A 20,518-nucleotide genomic window follows, 5' to 3' on the forward strand; every position below is an offset into this window, starting at 1 on the left:
AAATGGTTCAAGTTGGTCAAACATTGTTTATGATTTGAACAAGGATAAATATTTTATTTTTCAAATTTCAGGCAAACTGATGAACTATAAATATTTTCTGTTACAGACAAAAAACATGTTAATAAAGTTATTGGTAACACTTTAGTATGGGGAACACATATTCACCATTAATTAGTTGCTTATTAACATGTAAATTAGTAACATATTGGCTCTTAATTAGTCATTATTAATTACTTACAACTATCTTGCCTGTAATTGATTATGGAGACGTGCTTTATTTTAGTGCTTCATCTAAATGCCTCCAGTCCTCGGACACTGTTTTTCATTCAGCACTAAGATTTGTTACTGGCTGTCGTAGTCTCACCCACCATTGTCAACTGTATATGAAGTCAGACTTATCTTCATTGAGTGCATGCAGATACACACATTGGCTGACTATTATTTATAAGGCTCTTTTAGGTTTAATACCTCCATACTTGTGTACTCTGTTACAAAGAAAAAGCAGCTCTTACGCATTACGTTCTAACAATTTGTATGTTTTAACTGTTCCTCATGTATGGACGGGATTTGGCAAAAGAGCTTTTGACATTGCTGCTCCTATGGCATGGAATGCATTGCAGACGAAACTGAAACTTACAGAACTACTTCCATTTGGAGCCTTCCGTTCTGTCCTGAGGGACAGACAGCGAGAGACGTTTGCACAGTGTCTGTGTTTTTAAAAGGTGTAAATCTTTTTTGTTTTACAGTTCTCTTATGTATTTTAAAATGTACGTCTTAACGTATTATTTTTTTGAAACTGCTCTGTGACATGTGCTGTTGACCTCTTGGCCAGGTCACCCTTGTGAAAGAGATCTTGATCTCAATGGGTTTCTCATCTGGTTAAATAAAGGTTCTAATAATATATATATATACATATATGTGTATGTGTATATATATATATATATATATATATATATATATATATATATATATATATATATATATATATATATATATATGAGATTACTAGAACACAACACTTTTCTATCTTTAAAATCAGCACACACTTACACTGAGTCCAAGAAACAATATGGATATTTTGTTAATCTCCCATGTGTGTTGGATATCCAAGAGCCGATTATCAAAGTATCTACTGTATCTAACTATCCATCCATTAATCCATCTATTAATTTATCCTGTTTGGCCTGCATCCTTAAGTCTGCTTTGAATTTTGCTGAAACATACCGTATTTTTCGGACTATAAGTCGCAGTTTTTTTCATAGTGCGATTTTCCAGTGCGATTTATACATGTTTTTTTCCTTCTTTATTATGAATTTTCGGCAGGTGCGACTTATACTCCGGTGCGACTTATACTCCGAAAAATACGATAAACAGGATATGTGTTAATGTTTTTTTATTGAGGTATTCAATAATAAAGTGACATTTTTGACCCTGGCGATTAGAAAGAATCAGAATCGAAACGTGAAATTGGAATCAAAATTGGAATTGTCACATTTCAAAAGCTGCCCGACCCGAATGGCAATTCCCGTCACTTATTCTGTGTCAGTTGTATGTCACATCACCGCACATTGACGTTGATGCAGTACATTTAAGCTGTCCTGACACCGTTATTCATCAATAAATCAAAGGGTAAGCCGTCGTTTCACAGCCTCGATGCCCACTCGCAGTGCCAATTAGTTGACAGAGTAGGGCATGCAAAAGGTCTGCCAATTAGGCACCGGCCTCCTGTCTAACCTCAATACTGGCACGGCCTGGGCAACGGTGAGGTCAGGTGCACCGTCATGTAAGAAACGTTTGGGTGGACTCTCTCCAAGAGCGGCATTATAAGGAGAGCGTGGGAGAGAAAGAGGTGGGAGGGAAAATGGACCCCTGACACCTCTTTTTTTATCTCTTACAAAAGATAATACGTAAGGAGCTTTTTTTCCTCACTCCTAATTTTCCCATCATCTGACAAAAAAAAAATCTGGAGGATTTTTTTTTTGTTGTAATACCACCAAAGGGCAGCAATTCAAAACCCAGCAAGTCTCCTTTAATACTGAGGAAATTAAATTGTCAGCATGTTATCAGGCTGGTCCAGTCGTCTGTCTCTGAAATGCGACAGCAAGAAACATGAAGGGGAAGGAAAAGTGCAGCTGGTGGAGACGACAGTTTACATAGAGCAGCAATGAGGGAAAAACAGTGAGGGGGATATTTGTGAGGACAGCCAAGCTTACAATGGAACACCTGACCAGGGAAAAGTAGGATGTTATTAGTTTAATTGGCAATTTGACAAAATTGGCATGTTATTACAGTAATACCATGGTTTTTATCAAAAGTTTAAGGTTATTTTATGCTGTCTTGGTTACTCTAAAGCCAAACAAAGAATCCCACGTGTTTGTGACTCTGTCTTTGAGCCTTTTCTAATGAGTATGACGGCAAAATAATTTACCATTGGGCCAAAGAAAGTTGTGACTTCCAGCACTTTGATAAAGCAACTTTACTAAATTCAAGAAAGAACTTATAGCAAAGTACAAAGGCCAGAATATATTCATACCCCTTCGCTCCTCATAATCGCCAGCAAGTCTTCAATTAATGTAATTTTGATGATAAATGTTAATTTATCCATTTTATTTATTATTTACACATATTTCGCACAAAAACTATAGTTTTTTTTAATGAAATGTGTTTTATGTTCAGATATTTGGGCTTTTGTAACGGATTATTAACGAAAACCAAGATACAACTTAAAGTGAAATATTAATAAAATATGAATAATAATAACAATAATATAATTGACTTCTTATGGGAAATATTCTGGTTTTGATTTTGACTAATATTACAGTTTTCCCTTAGGTATCGTGCCAGACCCTCTGTTATTTTAGGATTCATAAAAATATAGTATGCATTTTAGGTTCATATATTTCCTCCACATATTTAATAATAATAATGGATTAGATTAATATAGCGCTTTTCTAGACACTCAAAGCGCTTCACAAAGAAATGAGAACCCATCATTCATTCACACCTGGTGGTGGTAAGCTACTTTCGTAGCCACAGCTGCCCTGGGGTAGACTGACAGAAGCGTGGCTGCCAGTTTGCGCCTACAGCCCCTCCGACCACCACCTATCATTCATCATTCATTCACCAGTGTGAGCGGCAACGGGGGCAAGGGTGAATTGTCCCGCCCAAGGACACAACGGCAGCGATTTGGATGGTAAGAGGCGGGGAGCGAACCTGCAACCCTCAGGTTTCTGACACAGGCGCTCTACCCACTACACCATGCCGCCCCCAAATATTGTATATTTGTAACCTTTAAAAGGAAACTGCACTTTTTTAGGAATTTTGCCTATCGTTCACAATCATTATGATGGACCAGAACATACATCTTTTTATTGATTTTTTTTTTTATTCTAAAGATGATAAAAAATGCTTGGAAGATGCAGCTAATGGGAGTCACTGTTGTAGCCTTCAAAACCTTCCATCAACGTATTATATACATGCTGCAAGTCCATATATAATGTAGTAACAGACACGTTCATACCAATATGTAATATGGATTTACCGCATTTTGGTCATTTTAATCATTGCCGGAACTAATTCTTCGATGCATTTATTTCCGTTTCCATAGCAGCGCACATCTGACTTCTGGCAACAACCCCTTCCGGATTGCAAACACGCGAGTGTGTTCTAATCATGGCAGATTTAATAATCAACGAACACGACAATTTTTGGACAAATGAAGATTCACAATCTTATCTTTTTGAATCTGAAATCATGGAAGATGAACGACAGCTTCTAGAAACCAGCACAAAGGAAGAGTGCGATGTTGGAGCAGACAGATGCCAAGAGAGTGAGGTGACAGTGAATCGAAGCTGCAAAATGTGGAACTTGAAGCCAAGCTATCTCAACATCCATCCATCCATCCATTTTCTACCGCTTGTCCCTTTAATGCAGCTATTTCAACATAAAAGGAGTATTTACCCATAATTAACCGCTAGCTTATTTCTTGCCGTAGTTAGCTTCTACGACTAATACCGTAGCACGCTGATGTGATAGTACGTTAGAAAAAGAGTTCCTCATTGTTCGCTCTTACAATAACAATGTCACTACAGTTTGGTTATTATACAGGTCAGGGAACGTAAATGAAGTATTGTTGATGGTTTTTGAATGCATTTCCAAAGTGATTTAGTGGTAGAATTGATTGCTCCCATTAGCTGCATTGCTAGCCACCAAGAACGAGCCGATTTTTGTATGTTAGAAAGCGAAAAAAAAAACTTTGTCTTTTTGTTTTTTACAGCTCATAACTTTTATAGACAGAATTTCTCGAAGCAGTCAGGGCGTTGAAGGGATCCGGTTTGGTAGCTGCAGGATTAGGTCTCTGATTTTTGCAGATGATGTGGTCCTAATGGCTTCATCTGGCCAGGATCTTTAGCTCTCACTGGATCGGTTCGTAGCAGAGTGTGAAGCGAATGTGATGAGAATCAGCACCTCCGAGTCCGAGTCCATGGTTCTCGCCCAGAAAAGGGTGATCTTGCCCCAAGTGGAGGAGTTTAGGTACCTCGGAGTCTTGTTCACGAGTGAGGGAAGAGTGGATCGTGAGATTGACAGGCGGATCGGTGCGGCGTCTTCAGTAATGCGGACACTGTATCGAGCCGTTGTGGTAAAGAAGGAGCTGAGCTGGAAGGCAAAGCTCTAAATGTACCGGTCGATCTACGTTCCCATCCTCACCGGTTATCATGAGCTTTGTGTTATGACCGAAAGGACAAGATCACGGGTACAAGCGGCCGTAATGAGTTTCCTCTGTCGGGTGGCGGGGCTCTCCTTAAAGATAGGGTGAGAAGCTCTGTCATTCGGGAAGGAGCTCAAAGTAAAGCTGCTGCTCCTTCCCATCAAGAGGAACCAGATGAGGTGGTTCGGGCATCGAGTCAGGATGCCACCCGAACGCCTCCCTAGAGAGCTGTTTAAGGCTAGTCTGACTGGTAGGAGGCCACGGGGAAGACCCAGGACACGTTGGGAAGACTATGTCTCCCGGTTGGCCTGGGAATGCCTCGAGAGCTGGACAAAGTGGCTGCGGAGAGGGAAATCTGGGCTTAGGCTGCTGCACCCAGGACCCGACCCCGGATAAGCGGAAGAAGATGGATTGGTGGTGAACGATAGGCAAAATTCCCCCAAAAAAGTGCATTTCCCTTTAGCACAAACTCAAACACTTTAGTAATTATAACATATAAAATAATGATATTTAAAAACACTGACAAAGAATAAGATGTATTATAATGATGACCACAATGGCAGTGGCACTTGTGTCTTCTTCCAAGTAAGGAACAAAGTTATGGAGAATTGATGACGCAGTTTGTTTTAATAGACACCGTTTCTGTCGTCCTTATATTATTTTCCTCCTCTATGTGGTGTGTAGATTCATTTATTTTGAAATGGCAGCTTGTAGATAGTAGCTCATAGTTAAGCTACCTTCTGTTAGCACATCAATGAGGAGGTTCACATGTTCTCTGATGGCAAGCATCTTCCCTTGGGGCTTGGGTTCTCTGCCAGAAGCCTTACAAGTGGGTGAACGTTTGGATGACAATGTAGGGATTCAAATAAGTAAAAATGTTCCCAAAAAACACGCAGAGCAAACATAAGCAAGGCTGCAGTTTGCAGAGTTGAAGTTAACAGGCTGAATGTGGCTAAGCTAATCAGCTACTAGGACAGTATGTCACCTGGTCAAAGGCTTTATTGCTGCATGTGGAAGACGGCTGATAATATCAAATAGATGTTAAAATACATGTTTATAAAATACCTATTTACAATGTTGTCTGTCTATCTGTGTTGGCCCAGTGATGAGGTGGCGACTTGTCCGGAGTGTACCCCGCCTTCCGCCCAAATGCAGCTGAGATAGGCTCCAGCACCCCCCGCGACCCCGAAAGGGACAAGCGGTAGAAAATGGATGGATGGATGGAAGAATCAGCAAGGCACTGAGACCGTAGTAAGTGAACCACAAAGTGGTGAGGGATCACTGGATTTTACGAAATATAGTCTTGGAAAATAGGGGTCATCTTATAGTGGGTCAACACCACATCATTTATTGGACATTTCCTTCACACAAATATTAAACATGGCTTTCCTCATCATCCATGAAAAGGGTGTTTTGAAAATAAAGCTTATCCTGCAGCTTTGAGAGACTAGCAAATAACCGAAGGATTGCCACCAGGTAGAACGTGCTCGGACCATTGTTTGGATCGCAAAAAGATTGATGGACCTGGGTTTGATTGAAAATACTGCCTTAAGGTTGCAGCCCGTGAAACCGTGTGACCAGTGATGGATTGGCCACTGGACTGGTTTAGCTGCGCGAGGGGCTATGCCGTTCAAAATCAAAAAAGGTTGGGGCATGATGGAGCTCCCTCCGTGATTTAATTAACTCCAGACTGTGAAGAAGAGAGTACATTAATCGTGCATGCTAGTGTTTATCATTATTCATGATTAGATTCAGGGGAACATCAAGAGCGAGGTTATTTATTACACTACAGTCTCTCTGGCTACTAACCTTCACTGGTATTGACCTCCTAAATTCAATAAAAGCTTTATTTGTACCTAACGAGTCTACCAATTAACTCAACTGATCAAAGTCCGTCTATATGGTCTTCCACATGAATGGCAGAACACATGTGAACCTTGACACTGAACATGCCTTCTCCTCGTGGAAGACCACAGCGAGTGACAACATGCAACCCTGCCCACGCTCCTGTGACGTTTCAATTACTAATGAATTGACTGGATGGAAGGATTGTCAAGGAAGGGGAGTGAGTGGTGGCAGGAAGGTCTGGGGAATATGGTGGGGTTTTTTATCAGATACTCCAGCAAAACGAAGGGCATACTTACACAAGAATATTTGTGCAGCGTTTGGATGAATCTGTACTTCAGTTCACTTTCTTGTGCCATCACTTCTACACTTTCCCTGACTTGTGGATTATTTAGTCATTATTTAGAGTCATTCTGATACTATTGCCTATTAGGCTCAGATTGTAGAGTGGATGATCAGAAACTTGAGGGTTGGGCAAGACACTTCACCCACCTGGGTCCCAGTGCCACTCACATAGCGCTGTATGAATGTGAATGAATGTTTGGTGGTGGTCGGAGAGGCCACAGGCGCAAACTGGCAGTCATTTTTCTGTCAGTCTACCACAGAGCAGCTGTGGCTAGTTTTTGCCTCATCTCTCACTTAAAGTGTGAGTGAAGAATGCACTACTGACCTGATAAGTACAAAAGAAAAAGAGATGATACATTATTATGAGCTTACAGATGCTACCTAGTAGTTGATGGAGCACACTGCAGCAAGTCCTGGATGAATTAACCAACTCCCACTCCTTAATGCTTCAGTCACACACAGGATTCTCACAGGATTGAGGCAAAAACTAACCCATGCCCACTGTAAATCTAATATATTATTACTATTATTATCGTTAGTAATTGTATAAAGTGGCAGCTGTCATTAATTACTTGCGAATACGGACTGCTTATCCGGACAAAATGAGGAACTATGATGTCATACCGATAAATTCAATGACATTAAACATTAGCTTAGGGGTCTGTAAATTTTTATTTTTTTTTAACACTCAAATCAAGCAAGATTACTGTGATGTAGATGGGTAAAGGTGAGCAAAACAAGACCTCCTTTGTCCTACCTAGTAGGAGGTCGTAAACATCCCCTGAGCTCATTGAAAACAAATATGGCATTGATTGTGGGGGTCTTCTTCATTGGTGCGGAGAAAGACATTTTGCGCGCGATTTACAACAAACGCATCTCATCAGCCACCTGAAACTACATTATCCTACGACAATGTTTTGGAAAGCCTATGAAGACACCTGCGCAGCTAAAGAAGCTGCCCCAAAGCCAGCCGCAAGAAAAAGTGTTTACAAACTACAGTTACAGTGCATCCAGAACGTATTGACAGCGCTTCACTTTTTCCACATATTATGTTACAGCCTTAGTCCAAAATGTAATAAATGTATTTTTGTCCTCAAAATTTAACACACAATACCCCATAATGATAATGTGAAAATGTGCACGGCAGTCCGACAGCGAGGCAGGGCACACCGGAGCCCGCTCCAGGATGGCGGCGAGGAGGCGTGGACGGCGAGCAAGCAGAGAGGCGGGGCGCGCCGGGATCAACGCCGTAAATCATATCAGGTGCGTGGAGCGCCCACCTGGGCACAATCAGATAATCTCCTCGCACTGTGTAAAAAATCGGCAGCCGTGAACGACGAGGCAGAGAGAGTTGAAGAGTCCGTAGCAGACGCAGCGCGCAAGAGACCGAGAGCCAGACGGAGACAACGACGTGGTGCTAAAAAGCAGACAGCGAAGCGAGCAGAGCGAGGTGGAGCTGAAAAGCGAACCAAAGCAAGAAGACGCAGCTTTATCAAAAGAATAAAGAAAAGTCAAAACCTGCTCGACAATGTCCTTCCTTGGTGGTCCTGGGAACCCGCACGACAGCCAGAAACTGTCACAGTACTAAAAATGATTTAAAAAAATTTCAATTACATGTATATAAGTACTCCTCTCTGAGCTGCCACCTTAACGTGGTAGAGGAGTTTGCGTGTCCCAATGATCCTAGGAGCTATGTTGTCCGGGGGCTTTATGCCCCCTGGTAGGGTCTCCCAAGACAAACTGGTCCTAGGTGAGGGATCAGACAAAGAGCAGCTCGAAGACCTCCATGAAAAATAAAAAACAAGGACCCAGATTTCCCTCGCCCGGACGCGGGTCACCGGGGCCTCCCTCTGGAGCCAGGCCCGGAGGTGGGGCACGATGGCGAGCGCCTGGTGGCCGGGCCTGTCCCCATGAGGCCCGGCCGGGCACAGCCCGAAGAGGCAACGTGGGTCCCCCCTCCAATGGGCTCACCACCCATAGCAGGGGTCATAGAGGTCGGGTGCGATGTGAGCTGGGCGGCGGCCGAAGGCAGGGCACTTGGCGGTCCGATCCTCGGCTACAGAAGCTAGCTCTTGGGACGTGGAACGTCACCTCGCTGGGGGGGAAGGAGCCTGAGCTAGTGCGCGAGGTGGAGAAGTTCCGGCTAGATATAGTCGGACTCACTTCGACGCACAGCAAGGGCTCTGGAACCAGTTCTCTCGAGAGGAGCTGGACTCTCTTCCACTCTGGCGTTGCCGGCAGTGAGAGGCGACGGGCTGGGGTGGCAATTCTTGTTTCCCCCCGGCTCAGAGCCTGTACGTTGGAGTTCAACCCGGTGGACGAGAGGGTAGCTTCCCTCCGCTTTCGGGTGGGGGAACGGGTCCTGACTGTGGTTTGCGCTTACGCGCCAAACCGCAGCTCAGAGTACCCACCCTTTTTGGATTCACTCGAGGGAGTACTTGAGAGTGCTCCCCCGGGTGATTCCCTCGTTCTACTGGGGGACTTCAATGCTCATGTTGGCAACGACAGTGAAACCTGGAGAGGCGTGATTGGTAAGAATGGCTGCCCGGATGCGAACCCGAGCGGTGTTTTGTTATTGGACTTTTGTGCCCATCACAGATTGTCCATAACGAACACCATGTTCAAACATAAGGGTGTCCATATGTGCACTTGGCACCAGGACACCCTAGGCCGCAGTTCCATGATCGACTTTGTAGTTGTGTCATTGGATTTGCGGCCTCATGTTTTGGACACTCGGGTGAAGAGAGGGGCGGAGCTTTCTACCGATCACCACCTGGTGGTGAGTTGGCTGCGATGGTGGGGGAGGATGCCGGACAGACCTGGCAGGCCCAAACGCATTGTGAGGGTTTGCTGGGAACGTCTGGCAGAGTCTCCTGTCAGAGAGAGTTTCAATTCCCACCTCCGGAAGAACTTTGAACATGTCACGAGGGAGGTGCTGGACATTGAGTCCGAATGGACCATGTTCCGCGCCTCTATTGTCGAGGCGGCTGATTGGAGCTGTGGCCGCAAGGTAGTTGGTGCTTGTCGTGGCGGTAATCCTAGAACCCGTTGGTGGACACCGGCGGTGAGGGATGCCGTCAAGCTGAAGAAGGAGTCCTATCGGGTTCTTTTGGCTCATAGGACTCCCGAGGCAGCGGACAGGTACCGACAAGCCAAGCGGTGTGCGGCTTCAGCGGTCGCAGAGGCAAAAACTCGGACATGGGAGGAGTTCGGGGAGCCATGGAAAACGACTTCCGGACGGCTTCGAAGCAATTCTGGACCACCATCCGCCGCCTCAGGAAGGGGAAGCAGTGCACTATCAACACCGTGTATGGCGAGGATGGTGTTCTGCTGACCTCGACTGCGGATGTTGTGGATCGGTGGAGGGAATACTTTGAAGACCTCCTCAATCCCACCAACACGTCTTCCTATGAGGAAGCAGTGCCTGGGGAATCTGTGGTGGGCTCTTCTATTTCTGGGGCTGAGGTTGCTGAGGTAGTTAAAAAGCTCCTCGGTGGCAAGGCCCCGGGGGTAGATGAGATCCGCCCGGAGTTCCTTAAGGCTCTGGATGCTGTGGGGCTGTCTTGGTTGAAAAGACTCTGCAGCATCGCGTGGACATCGGGGGCGGTACCTCTGGATTGGCAGACAGGGGTGGTGGTTCCTCTCTTTAAGAAGGGGAACTGGAGGGTGTGCTCTAACTATCGTGGGATCACACTCCTCAGCCTTCCCGGTAAGGTCTATTCAGGTGTACTGGAGAGGAGGCTACGCCGGATAGTCGAACCTCGGATTCAGGAGGAACAGTGTGGTTTTCGTCCTGGTCGTGGAACTGTGGACCAGCTCTATACTCTCGGCAGGGTCCTTGAGGGTGCATGGGAGTTTGCCCAACCAGTCTACATGTGTTTTGTGGACTTGGAGAAGGCATTCGACCGTGTCCCTCGGGAAGTCCTGTGGGGAGTGCTCAGAGAGTATGGGGTATCGGACTGTCTGATTGTGGCAGTCCGCTCCCTGTATGCTCAGTGCCAGAGCTTGGTCCGCATTGCCGGCAGTAAGTCGGACACGTTTCCAGTGAGGGTTGGACTCCGCCAAGGCTGCCCTTTGTCACCGATTCTGTTCATAACTTTTATGGACAGAATTTCTAGGCGCAGTCAAGGCGTTGAGGGGATCTGGTTTGGTGGCTGCAGGATTAGGTCTCTGCTTTTTGCAGATGATGTGGTCCTGATGGCTTCATCTGGCCAGGATCTTCAGCTCTCACTGGATCGGTTCGCAGCCGAGTGTGAAGCGACTGGGATGAGAATCAGCACCTCCAAGTCCGAGTCCATGGTTCTCGCCCGGAAAAGGGTGGAGTGCCATTTCCGGGTTGGGGAGGAGATCTTGCCCCAAGTGGAGGAGTTCAAGTACCTCGGAGTCTTGTTCACGAGTGAGGGAAGAGTGGATCGTGAGATCGACAGGCGGATCGGTGCGGCGTCTTCAGTAATGCGGACGCTGTATCGATCCGTTGTGGTGAAGAAGGAGCTGAGCCGGAAGGCAAAGCTCTCAATTTACCGGTCGATCTACGTTCCCATCCTCACCTATGGTCATGAGCTTTGGGTTATGACCGAAAGGACAAGATCACGGGTACAAGCGGCCGAAATGAGTTTCCTCCGCCGGGTGGCGGGGCTCTCCCTTAGAGATAGGGTGAGAAGCTCTGCCATCCGGGGGGAGCTCAAAGTAAAGCCGCTGCTCCTCCACATCGAGAGGAGCCAGATGAGGTGGTTCGGGCATCTGGTCAGGATGCCACCCGATGCCACCCGAATGTTTAGGGCACGTCCGACTGGTAGGAGGCCGCGGGGAAGACCCAGGACACGTTGGGAAGACTATGTCTCCGGGCTGGCCTGGGAACGCCTCGGGGTCCCACAGGAAGAGCTGGACGAAGTGGCTGGGGAGAGGGAAGTCTGGGCTTCCCTGCTTAGGCTGCTGCCCCCGCGACCCGACCTCGGATAAGCGGAAGAAGATGGATGGATGGATGGATGTATATAAGTAGTCACATCCTTTGCCAGGAAGGTCAAATGTGAGCTCAAGTGCGTCCTGTTTCAACTGATCACCTTTGAGATGTTCCGACAGCTTAATTGGAGTCCACCTGTGGTAAATGTAGTTGATTGGACATGATTTGGAAAGGCACACACTTGCCTATGTACAAGGTCCTACACTTGACAGTGCATGGCAGATCACAAACCAAAAATGACGTCGAAGGAATTGTCTGTAGACCTCCAAGACAGGATTGTCTCGAGGCACAAATTTGGGGGAAGGTACAGAAAAATCTGCTGCCTTAAAGTTCCCAATGAACACAGTGGCCTCCAGCATCTGTAAATGGAAGAAGTTTGGAACAACCAGGACTCTTCCAAGAGCTGGCTGGCCGTATAAACTGAGCGATCGCAGGAGAAGGGTCCTAGTCATAGAGGTGACTAAGAACTCGATCGTCACTCTGTCAGAGCTACAGCATTTCTCTGTGGAGAGAGGAGAACCTTCCAGAAGGACAACCATCTCTGCAGCAATCCAGCAATCAGGCCTATATGTTAGAGTGGTCAGACGGAAGCCATTTCTTCGTAAAAAGTTTTTCAAAATGCACCTGAAAGACTCTCAGACTGTGTGGTTTGATGATACAAAGATTTAAACCCTTTGGCATGAATGCCAGGCGTCATGTTTGGCACATTGTATAAATCGTAAATAAATGGCAGCAACACATTGCAAAAAAGTTGGCACAGGGGCATTTTTACCACTGTGTTACATCGCCTTTCCTTTTAACAACACTCAGTAAATGTTTGGGAACTGAGGAGACCAATTTTTGAAGCTTTTCAGGTGGAATTCTTTCCAATTCTTGCTTGATGTACAGCTTAAGTACCAATGATTGTCACACACACACTAGGTGTGGCGAAATTATTCTCTGCATTCAACCCATCACCCTTGATCACCCCCTGGGAGGTGAGGGGAGCAGTGGGCAGCAGCGGTGGCTGCGCCCGGGAATCATTTTTGGTGATTTAACCCCCAATTCCAACCCTTGATGCTGAGTGCCAAGCAGGGAGGTAATGGGTCCCATTTTTATAGTCTTTGGTATGACTCGGCCGGGGTTTGAACTCACAACCTACCGATCTCAGGGCGGACACTCTAACCACTGAAGTTGTTTAATAGTCCGGGGTCTCCGTTGTTGTATTTTACGCTTTATAATGTGCCACACATTTTCAATGGGAGACAGGTCTGGACTACAGGCAGGCCAGTCTAGTACCCGCACTCTTTTACTACAAGCCACACTGTTGTAACATGTGCAGAATGTGGCTTGGCATTGTCTTGCTGAAATAAGCATGAAAAGACGTTGCTTGGATGGCAACATATGTTGCTTCAAAACCTGTATGTACCTTTCAGCATTAATGGTGCCTTCACAGATGTGTAAGTTACCCATGTCTTGGGCACTAATACACCACCATACCATCACAGACGCTGGCTTTTGAACTTTGCGCCTAGAACAGTCCGCATGGTTATTTTCCTCTTTGGTCCGGAGGACACCACAACCACAGTTTCCAAAAACAATTTGAAATGTGGACTTGTCAGACCACAGAACACTTTTCCACTTTGCATCAGTCCATCTTAGATAAGCTCGGGCCCAGCGAAGCCGGCGGCGTTTCTGGGTGTTGTTGATAAATGGCTTTCGTGTGTCCTTTACACACTTTTTTTTTTGTCGGTTTTTGATGCAGTACCGCCTGAGGGATTGAAGGTCACGGGCATTCAATGTTGGTTTTCGGCCTTGCCGCTTACATGCATGAATTTATCCAGATTCTCTGAACCTTTTGATGATATTACGGACCGTAGATGGTAAAATCCCTAAATTCCTTGCAAAAGCTCGTTGAGAAATGTTGTTCTTAAACTGTTCGACAATTTTCTCACGCATTTGTTCACAAAGTGGTGACCCTCGCCCCATTCTTGTTTTTGATTGACTGAGCGCTTCATGGAAGCTGCTTTTATACCCAATCATGGCACCCAACTGTTCCCAATTAGCCTGTTCACCTGTGGGATTTTCCAAATACAGTAAGTGTTTGATGAGCATTCCTCAACTTTCTCAGTCTTTTTTGCCACTTGTGCCAGCTTTTTTGAAACATGTTGCAGGCATCAAATTCCAAATGAGCTAATATTTGCAAAAAATAACCAGTTCGAATATCTTCGAGTATCTTGTCTTTGCAGTGTATTCAATTGAATATAGGTTGAAAATGATTTGCAAATCATTGTATTCGTTTTTTATTTACGATTTACACAACGTTCCAACTTCACTGGTTTTGGGTTTTGTATATTCAGTAAATTTTTCTGTCAAAATTGAAAAAAACAAGAGAATTTCGCCAGAAAGTGCTTTATCATTTCCAGCCTTTCACAGGCAACATAAAAGAGGTGGCGTACCAAATCTGGCCCCTTCGCCTAAAGTTTGACACCTGTGATTTACAGTATCTATATTACGAAATGAGTACCATAGGTTATCACTAATATCATGAAAATAGCCATCACATTACAGTCATTTGTGTACAAAGGTACCAAATTTTTCATATACTGTTTCAGTTTTCGTATGTTGGAGCACAGAACAGAACACTAACTCTAAACGGTCCAGCATGAGCGCAACCTAAAGCTAATTTATCTATTGTAAATTGTGGAGTAAAGATGGGCCTTATGATGCAGAATCAATGAGCTGAATTTAAAACCGACGCAACGTTTGAACTCTTGCCTTGGACTACAATTGTAACTCCTTAGCATGGCTGCAGAGGTTATGGTTTTAGCTTGGCGTGGGGAGGCATAACTGTTCACATGATGGTTTTTATTGTGTGTAATGTAGAGAAGGAAATGTATGTTGTTGTCAAAGAAGTGCTCTCATCGTGACCTGTATCTTAATGAGTAGAATGGGCGACGAACTAATCAATAGCACGCCCAGCAGTAGCAGTGTGCCCCAATGACAAATGTTTTAAGCGGCAATCAATGTCAAGAACAGGCTTCAGGTCAATTCACATTCAATTAAAAGCACAAGGAAATACAGTCAAAGCTCTTGATTGAATATTGAACTAGCTTTTAAAGATACTTAATAACAACATGTTCTGCCTTACTCGGATGAAAGCGAAACGCTGCCTCAGCAACAAATCGAGTGTGTTTCAGGACATCTTAATGAATTTATTTGTGAGAATGAAGAATAATGTGCACAAGTCTCTCGCTTTCTCTCTCGCTGCTTGCTGCCTCATAAAAAGTAATATTTTTCCTATTATGGCCATGAGTGTGTGAAATGAGTTATACCATCAATAGCATTTGTTTGTAGAAGACAGAAAATGTGTTTAGTCCCAAAAACAAAACAATTTAGGACAATACAGACCACAGACAGAAAGTAAGAAGGCACACACAGAGAATATTAAATTTCATGGCAGAGATATCAACTGACTATGTGTTGATGTAGTGTGTACTCAAGTCTGGAGGTAAAGTGTTTGTGTGTGCAAGCAGAGGATCAATGAACTCTCACTCACAGTGATGCTCACACACCAACAACCCTGACATTTTTCAATGAGGCAGGCATGATCTGTCGAATGTGGCACAAAGATTCATTCACTTACAAAACGAGAGCGCGCTCATGAAAAAAGTTTGCAAAGTTCATGGAGTTAAATCAATGTTGCACCCAATTTTCGTCCGAAAGATTTTTAGCACCGAAACAACACTGCCCAAACCGAATGTTGTGATGACATAAGCAGGAAGCACACGCTTGTCTGGAATGGAGGCAACATGTCTGCAGCGTGGACATACTTCAATGTAAGACATCCATCTGCAAAACGTACAGTGTGGAATATCAAGAAGTGGATCTTCTGCAAAGACATTATCTATGTCGGTTTAATCACCCGAAATCAAAACATTGCAATCTCCATTCTGATTATGTGAACACCACCACCCAGAAAAGGACCTGAGCGCGTCGACTTCGTCTGTGGCGCCATTCAGTATATGGCCCGCATATTATCATTTTTGTTTCACATTGTTGGAATACCTGTGGTAAACAAATATTTTTTGAATTTTACGATTGTTTTATTATTTGAAGTATAACTACAATGCTTTGATTTTTGTTAGGTCACTACACAGTCATAGCTATAAACGCAATGGTGGTAATAATAATTTATTTTGGTGTTTCGGTTTTGTTCCTTGGTCTCTTCATTTCCGGTTTCGATTTAAAATTTTCATTTTAGTGCATCCCTAGAGTGAATGCATACTTGTCAACTGGAAAAGTACTCCTCCAGCAAGCCCTGAATCCCAATAGTAAAAATGTCCTGAATCCAGACGGTGATCCGAAACAGCTCCAAAATGTAATTATATTTTCCTTATCACATTTCCGACTATTTCTGAAACTTTCATCAAAATCTGCTCATAACTTGAATAGATGAAAATTAGGTTATTGTTATATGTAGTTCAATGTGTGTATTGTGCAATGTCCCTATCAAATAAATGAAAACATTTGGTGTTATCTACAGTAGAATGAAAGAACAGAGTCTAGCCTCTTGTCAGTCAGCCACTGCCTTTGTCCCTGTGGGTGGAGGCCAGGCCACAAACACTCACGCAAAAGTCAAAGCTCATGATGTAAACTTAGAATAACGTACTACATTATTATATTGACCAGACCCAAAATGTTATGATTTGTTTCTTATTCTTTCTGGACGTTTCCTGAAAGTTAAGGCTCATACAGATATAAAGGATTTCTAAATTTGAAAATATGTTTTTATCTGTTACAAACCCCACACAGAGACACAAACCATTGGCAACAATTACATAACCTCCTGGCGGAAGTAACAATGTACTTACAAAGAGCTGAGCACGTAGCTTTTCGTCCTCAGTGGCGATCCTCTCCCTGAGGACAGCCTGCTGGAGGCTCTCCTGGGCGACAGTGCGTTCTGAAGACAGAATTCTGGACACCTCGTCCTCCACGTGACGCCTGGTCTCAGCCTGAGCTTGCGCTGATGTACGGGCTTTCTCAGCTTCAAGCCTGCGGAACATCGACAATATCGTCCAGTAAATATTTTTCCAAGGTTCACGTTTTTGTGAGAATTTTAACATTGATGAGGCCATAGGAAACAATGTCTTCTTTGTGGTATTCTAATTAGCACCTCTGTAATCCAACTGCAAAGTGTCAAAGTGTGATGGGTGTTTATCAGCTGAAACCCACAACTCAAGCCCGGTGCGACACAGTTGCTACATGTCCCAAAATGATTCAAAAAGGTCACCAATGCAATTAGGGACCTAATGAAGCACAGATAAATGCTATTATACTCGCTTATTAATTAATTTTCAACACACATGAGTTACAAGTCTCTGAACACACAGAGGAGGCAACAAAACAAATATTGGAGATGAATATGGATGGTTTCAAAATACTTTGTCAATATTTAACGTCTTGAAAACAGCAGTATGAGGCACACACCGAGACCACTATTTGAACCCCGTCGCTGGGTTCTTGCAGTTACCTAGCAACACGTTTCCTGGTGCAGCGACAGTGTGCTTGATTAGAGAGAGCATAGGAGGAGTGTCCCTGAAACCCTGAAACATCCTCTTCTGTCTGAAATCAAACGGTGGTGACGATCAAGTAAAAAAAAGACTCAGAGGATTCAGATGAAGATCCAATAAACTTCAAGTTGAATCCTAAGGGAGCACAGACTTAAACATTAGTAGAGCGATGCCAATACTCACTAAGTGGAAAAAGTAGTTCAGTTAGAATTGTCTTACACATTCAAACTATTACAAATTAGACTAAGGGTGTACTCCACAGCGCATACCTGAAAACATTTGCATTCCTAAATATGGGAAATTTCCCAGCAAAACAAGGGATTTTAACTTTCATCACAATTAATTGTTAAAATAATAACAAAATGTGCCAGACGGGATTCAAACTTGTGTACCTTGTATCACAAGATAAAGTCACTAACGGCTGGGCCATTGTGACACACACTTCCAGAAGTTAGCGGGTTGTGTGGTGTCATAGAAAATAACTTTGTAAAATGTCATAAAAAAAAACAAAAAAAAAACTCTGGTCCGCTTTAAAGTGTTTATATTGGAGATATTTTTCAAGTTGGCTAATGACATTTCTCCCTTGATGTTACAGAAAGCATGAGGTAGTGTGAGGAGCTTCCTCCTCTGCTTTCGGTAAAGACAACAAGCCTCCTATTTGTCAAGATATTTACACATAGTTTTTGTTTTTTTCTATCATTTTCTTGTCCATTCATCTCTCTCGCGTTGTTGATTTGATTGAATCACGTAACGTGCAACTACGCTCCTGTAATGGTTTTTCGGTTCATGCTGTTTCGCAATACAAATTTTTTAAAGAACGAACTTCATCACAGAACCAAAATAAACTCGGATCCCGGTGTACCACTGTATGAAGTCACTCTCCTATTTCGTGTTTGTAACAATGTGGCGTTGCTGCGTGTTTTTCCCCTGTCGGCCACCATATTAGTTACACAGGCTCTCCTACCACCTCATGTCCAGCACGTTACACAAAGTATTTGGTTGGTAGAGCAGCCGTGCCAGCAACTTGGGGGGTTCCAGGTTCGATCTCCGCTTCCGCTATCCTACTCACTGCTGTTGTGTCCTTGGTCAGGACACTTTACACACCTGCTCCCAGTGCCACCCACACTAGTTTAAAATGTAGCTTAAAGATGTAGATAATTAACCTGACTCTCGCCAGATCCTTGTAGTTCGCTGAGCTCCACACAAGGATCTGGGACTTCTCAATAGTAGATGTATTTCAGAAGGCGGGGCCTTGTAAAAAAAATAATTGTATGTGATTGGATAAACCACTAGTCCGTTATCTTGAATGACGTGCTACTTCAACCACTCCCATCGAAATCAACTCGTGATGCTGATGAGAGCGACGCTGGGAAATCCAAAACAGAACAGCCGACATATTGGATAACGACAGAGCGAAAAGTTAGAGAACTTTTACTGAAACAACGCAGCAATGTCAGTAGACGATCGATGTCGCAAAACAGTTGCAATAGCAGAATCAATGTCAGCTGCATGCCGCCATTGTTGTTTGAATCAAACAGTCGCTTCCGCGCTACGTCACATCTATGAAATCCCGCCTGGCGATCCTGATTTGTTCATTATTTTTTGCTATCTTGAAGGAGTTCTCAATGCCCTCGAGCCCAGATCCTTGTGTGGAGCTCAGCGAACTACAAGGATCTGGCGAGAGTCAGGTTAGTAGATACTGGGTTTCACTATTTAAAGCACTTTGAGTCCCTAGAAAAAAAGCACTATATAAATATAATTGACTTTACTTCACTTTTTAACAAAAGCGTACAATAGTCAGCGAAAGATCCAAATAGACAGACAGGCTGAAGTGATGACCGTAAGATCCCATGCTGTTACCTAACCCTAACCCTAAGATGACACAGAGGTCATGGAGGATGTCTCCAATTCGCCATGTATCCTGCAACCGGACTAAAACGTCAAAGAGTAGCGGAGAACAGGAGGAGATAGCCGGCATGCCCCGTACCCCAAGACCAAAAAAAAAGAAGAAGTGAGTAGCAGCAACATGACATGTTTGGCCCTGGAAGAAACCAAGCAAAGAGGAAAGTGAGGAGTTGGTAAAAGAGATGGGAGGGAGCCCAGCCACATCTACTCACAGTCCGCTGGGCTGCACATGTCCGCACACTCCATCCATCATATGGTTCAGACTCGCACGCACACACGCACACACACACACACACACCCACAAGACGCTTCCTAATTACCATTTACATCCACCCTTTCCATACAATCCCTGCCTGGCCACTAAAATTCGCTACACCTCCCTGATACCGAAGTACATGTCAAACTACTTCCTTAACATAAATGACCGCCATAACCACAACACCAGGGGGAGCTCCACTAACCACGTTAAACCCAGATTCCGATCTAACAAAGGTCTTAACTCATTCTCTTTCTATGCCACATCAATGTGGACTGCGCTCCCAACAGGTGTAAAAGAAAGGGCATCTCTATCCTCCTTCAAAACTGCACTAAAAGTACACCCCCAGGTAACTTCAACCCTAAACTAACACCCTCCCCGGATTGTTAATAATCAAATGTAAATTGGGATGTCCGATAATGGCTTTTTGCCGATATCCGTTATTCCGATATTGTACAACTCTTTAATTACTGATACCGATATCAGCCGATACCAATATCAACCTATACTGATATATACAGTCGTGGAATTAACACATTATTATGCCTAATTTGGACAACCGGGTATGGTGAAGATAAGGTCCTTTTTAAAAAAAATTATAAAATAAAATAAGATAAATAAATTAAAAATAGTTACAAAGAAACTAGTAATTAATGAAAATGAGTAAAATTAACTGTTAAAGGTTAGTACTATTAGTGGACCAGCAGCACGCACAATCATGTGTGCTTACGGACTGTATCCCTTACAGACTGTATTGATATATATTGATATATAATGTAGGAACCAGAATATTAATAACAGAAAGAAACAACTCTTTTGTGTGAATGAGTGTGAATGAGGGGAGGGAGGTTTTTTGGGTTGGTGCACTAATTGTAAGTGTATCTTGTGTTTAAATAATTAAATGTAGATACTTGTTCTTATGCTTTCTGATCTCTCTCTCTCTCTCT

At 43.9% G+C, this 20,518-nt stretch overlaps 1 protein-coding gene across 3 annotated transcripts in view; it reads right to left on the minus strand.

Annotated features, from left to right (window-relative positions):
* Nucleotides 1–20,518, minus strand: part of chchd3a (coiled-coil-helix-coiled-coil-helix domain containing 3a) — a 129,530-nt gene that overhangs the window by 63,213 nt on the left and 45,799 nt on the right. For all 3 annotated transcript variants that reach the window (XM_061959464.2, XM_061959462.1, XM_061959463.1), the window contains one exon: nt 16,712–16,892. In XM_061959464.2, coding sequence (XP_061815448.1) covers nt 16,712–16,892 — 181 coding nt within the window. The remainder of the gene's footprint in view (nt 1–16,711; nt 16,893–20,518) is intronic.

This window comes from Nerophis lumbriciformis, linkage group LG05 (genome assembly GCF_033978685.3).
Source record: "Nerophis lumbriciformis linkage group LG05, RoL_Nlum_v2.1, whole genome shotgun sequence".
Classification (NCBI taxonomy): Eukaryota; Metazoa; Chordata; class Actinopteri; order Syngnathiformes; family Syngnathidae; genus Nerophis; species Nerophis lumbriciformis.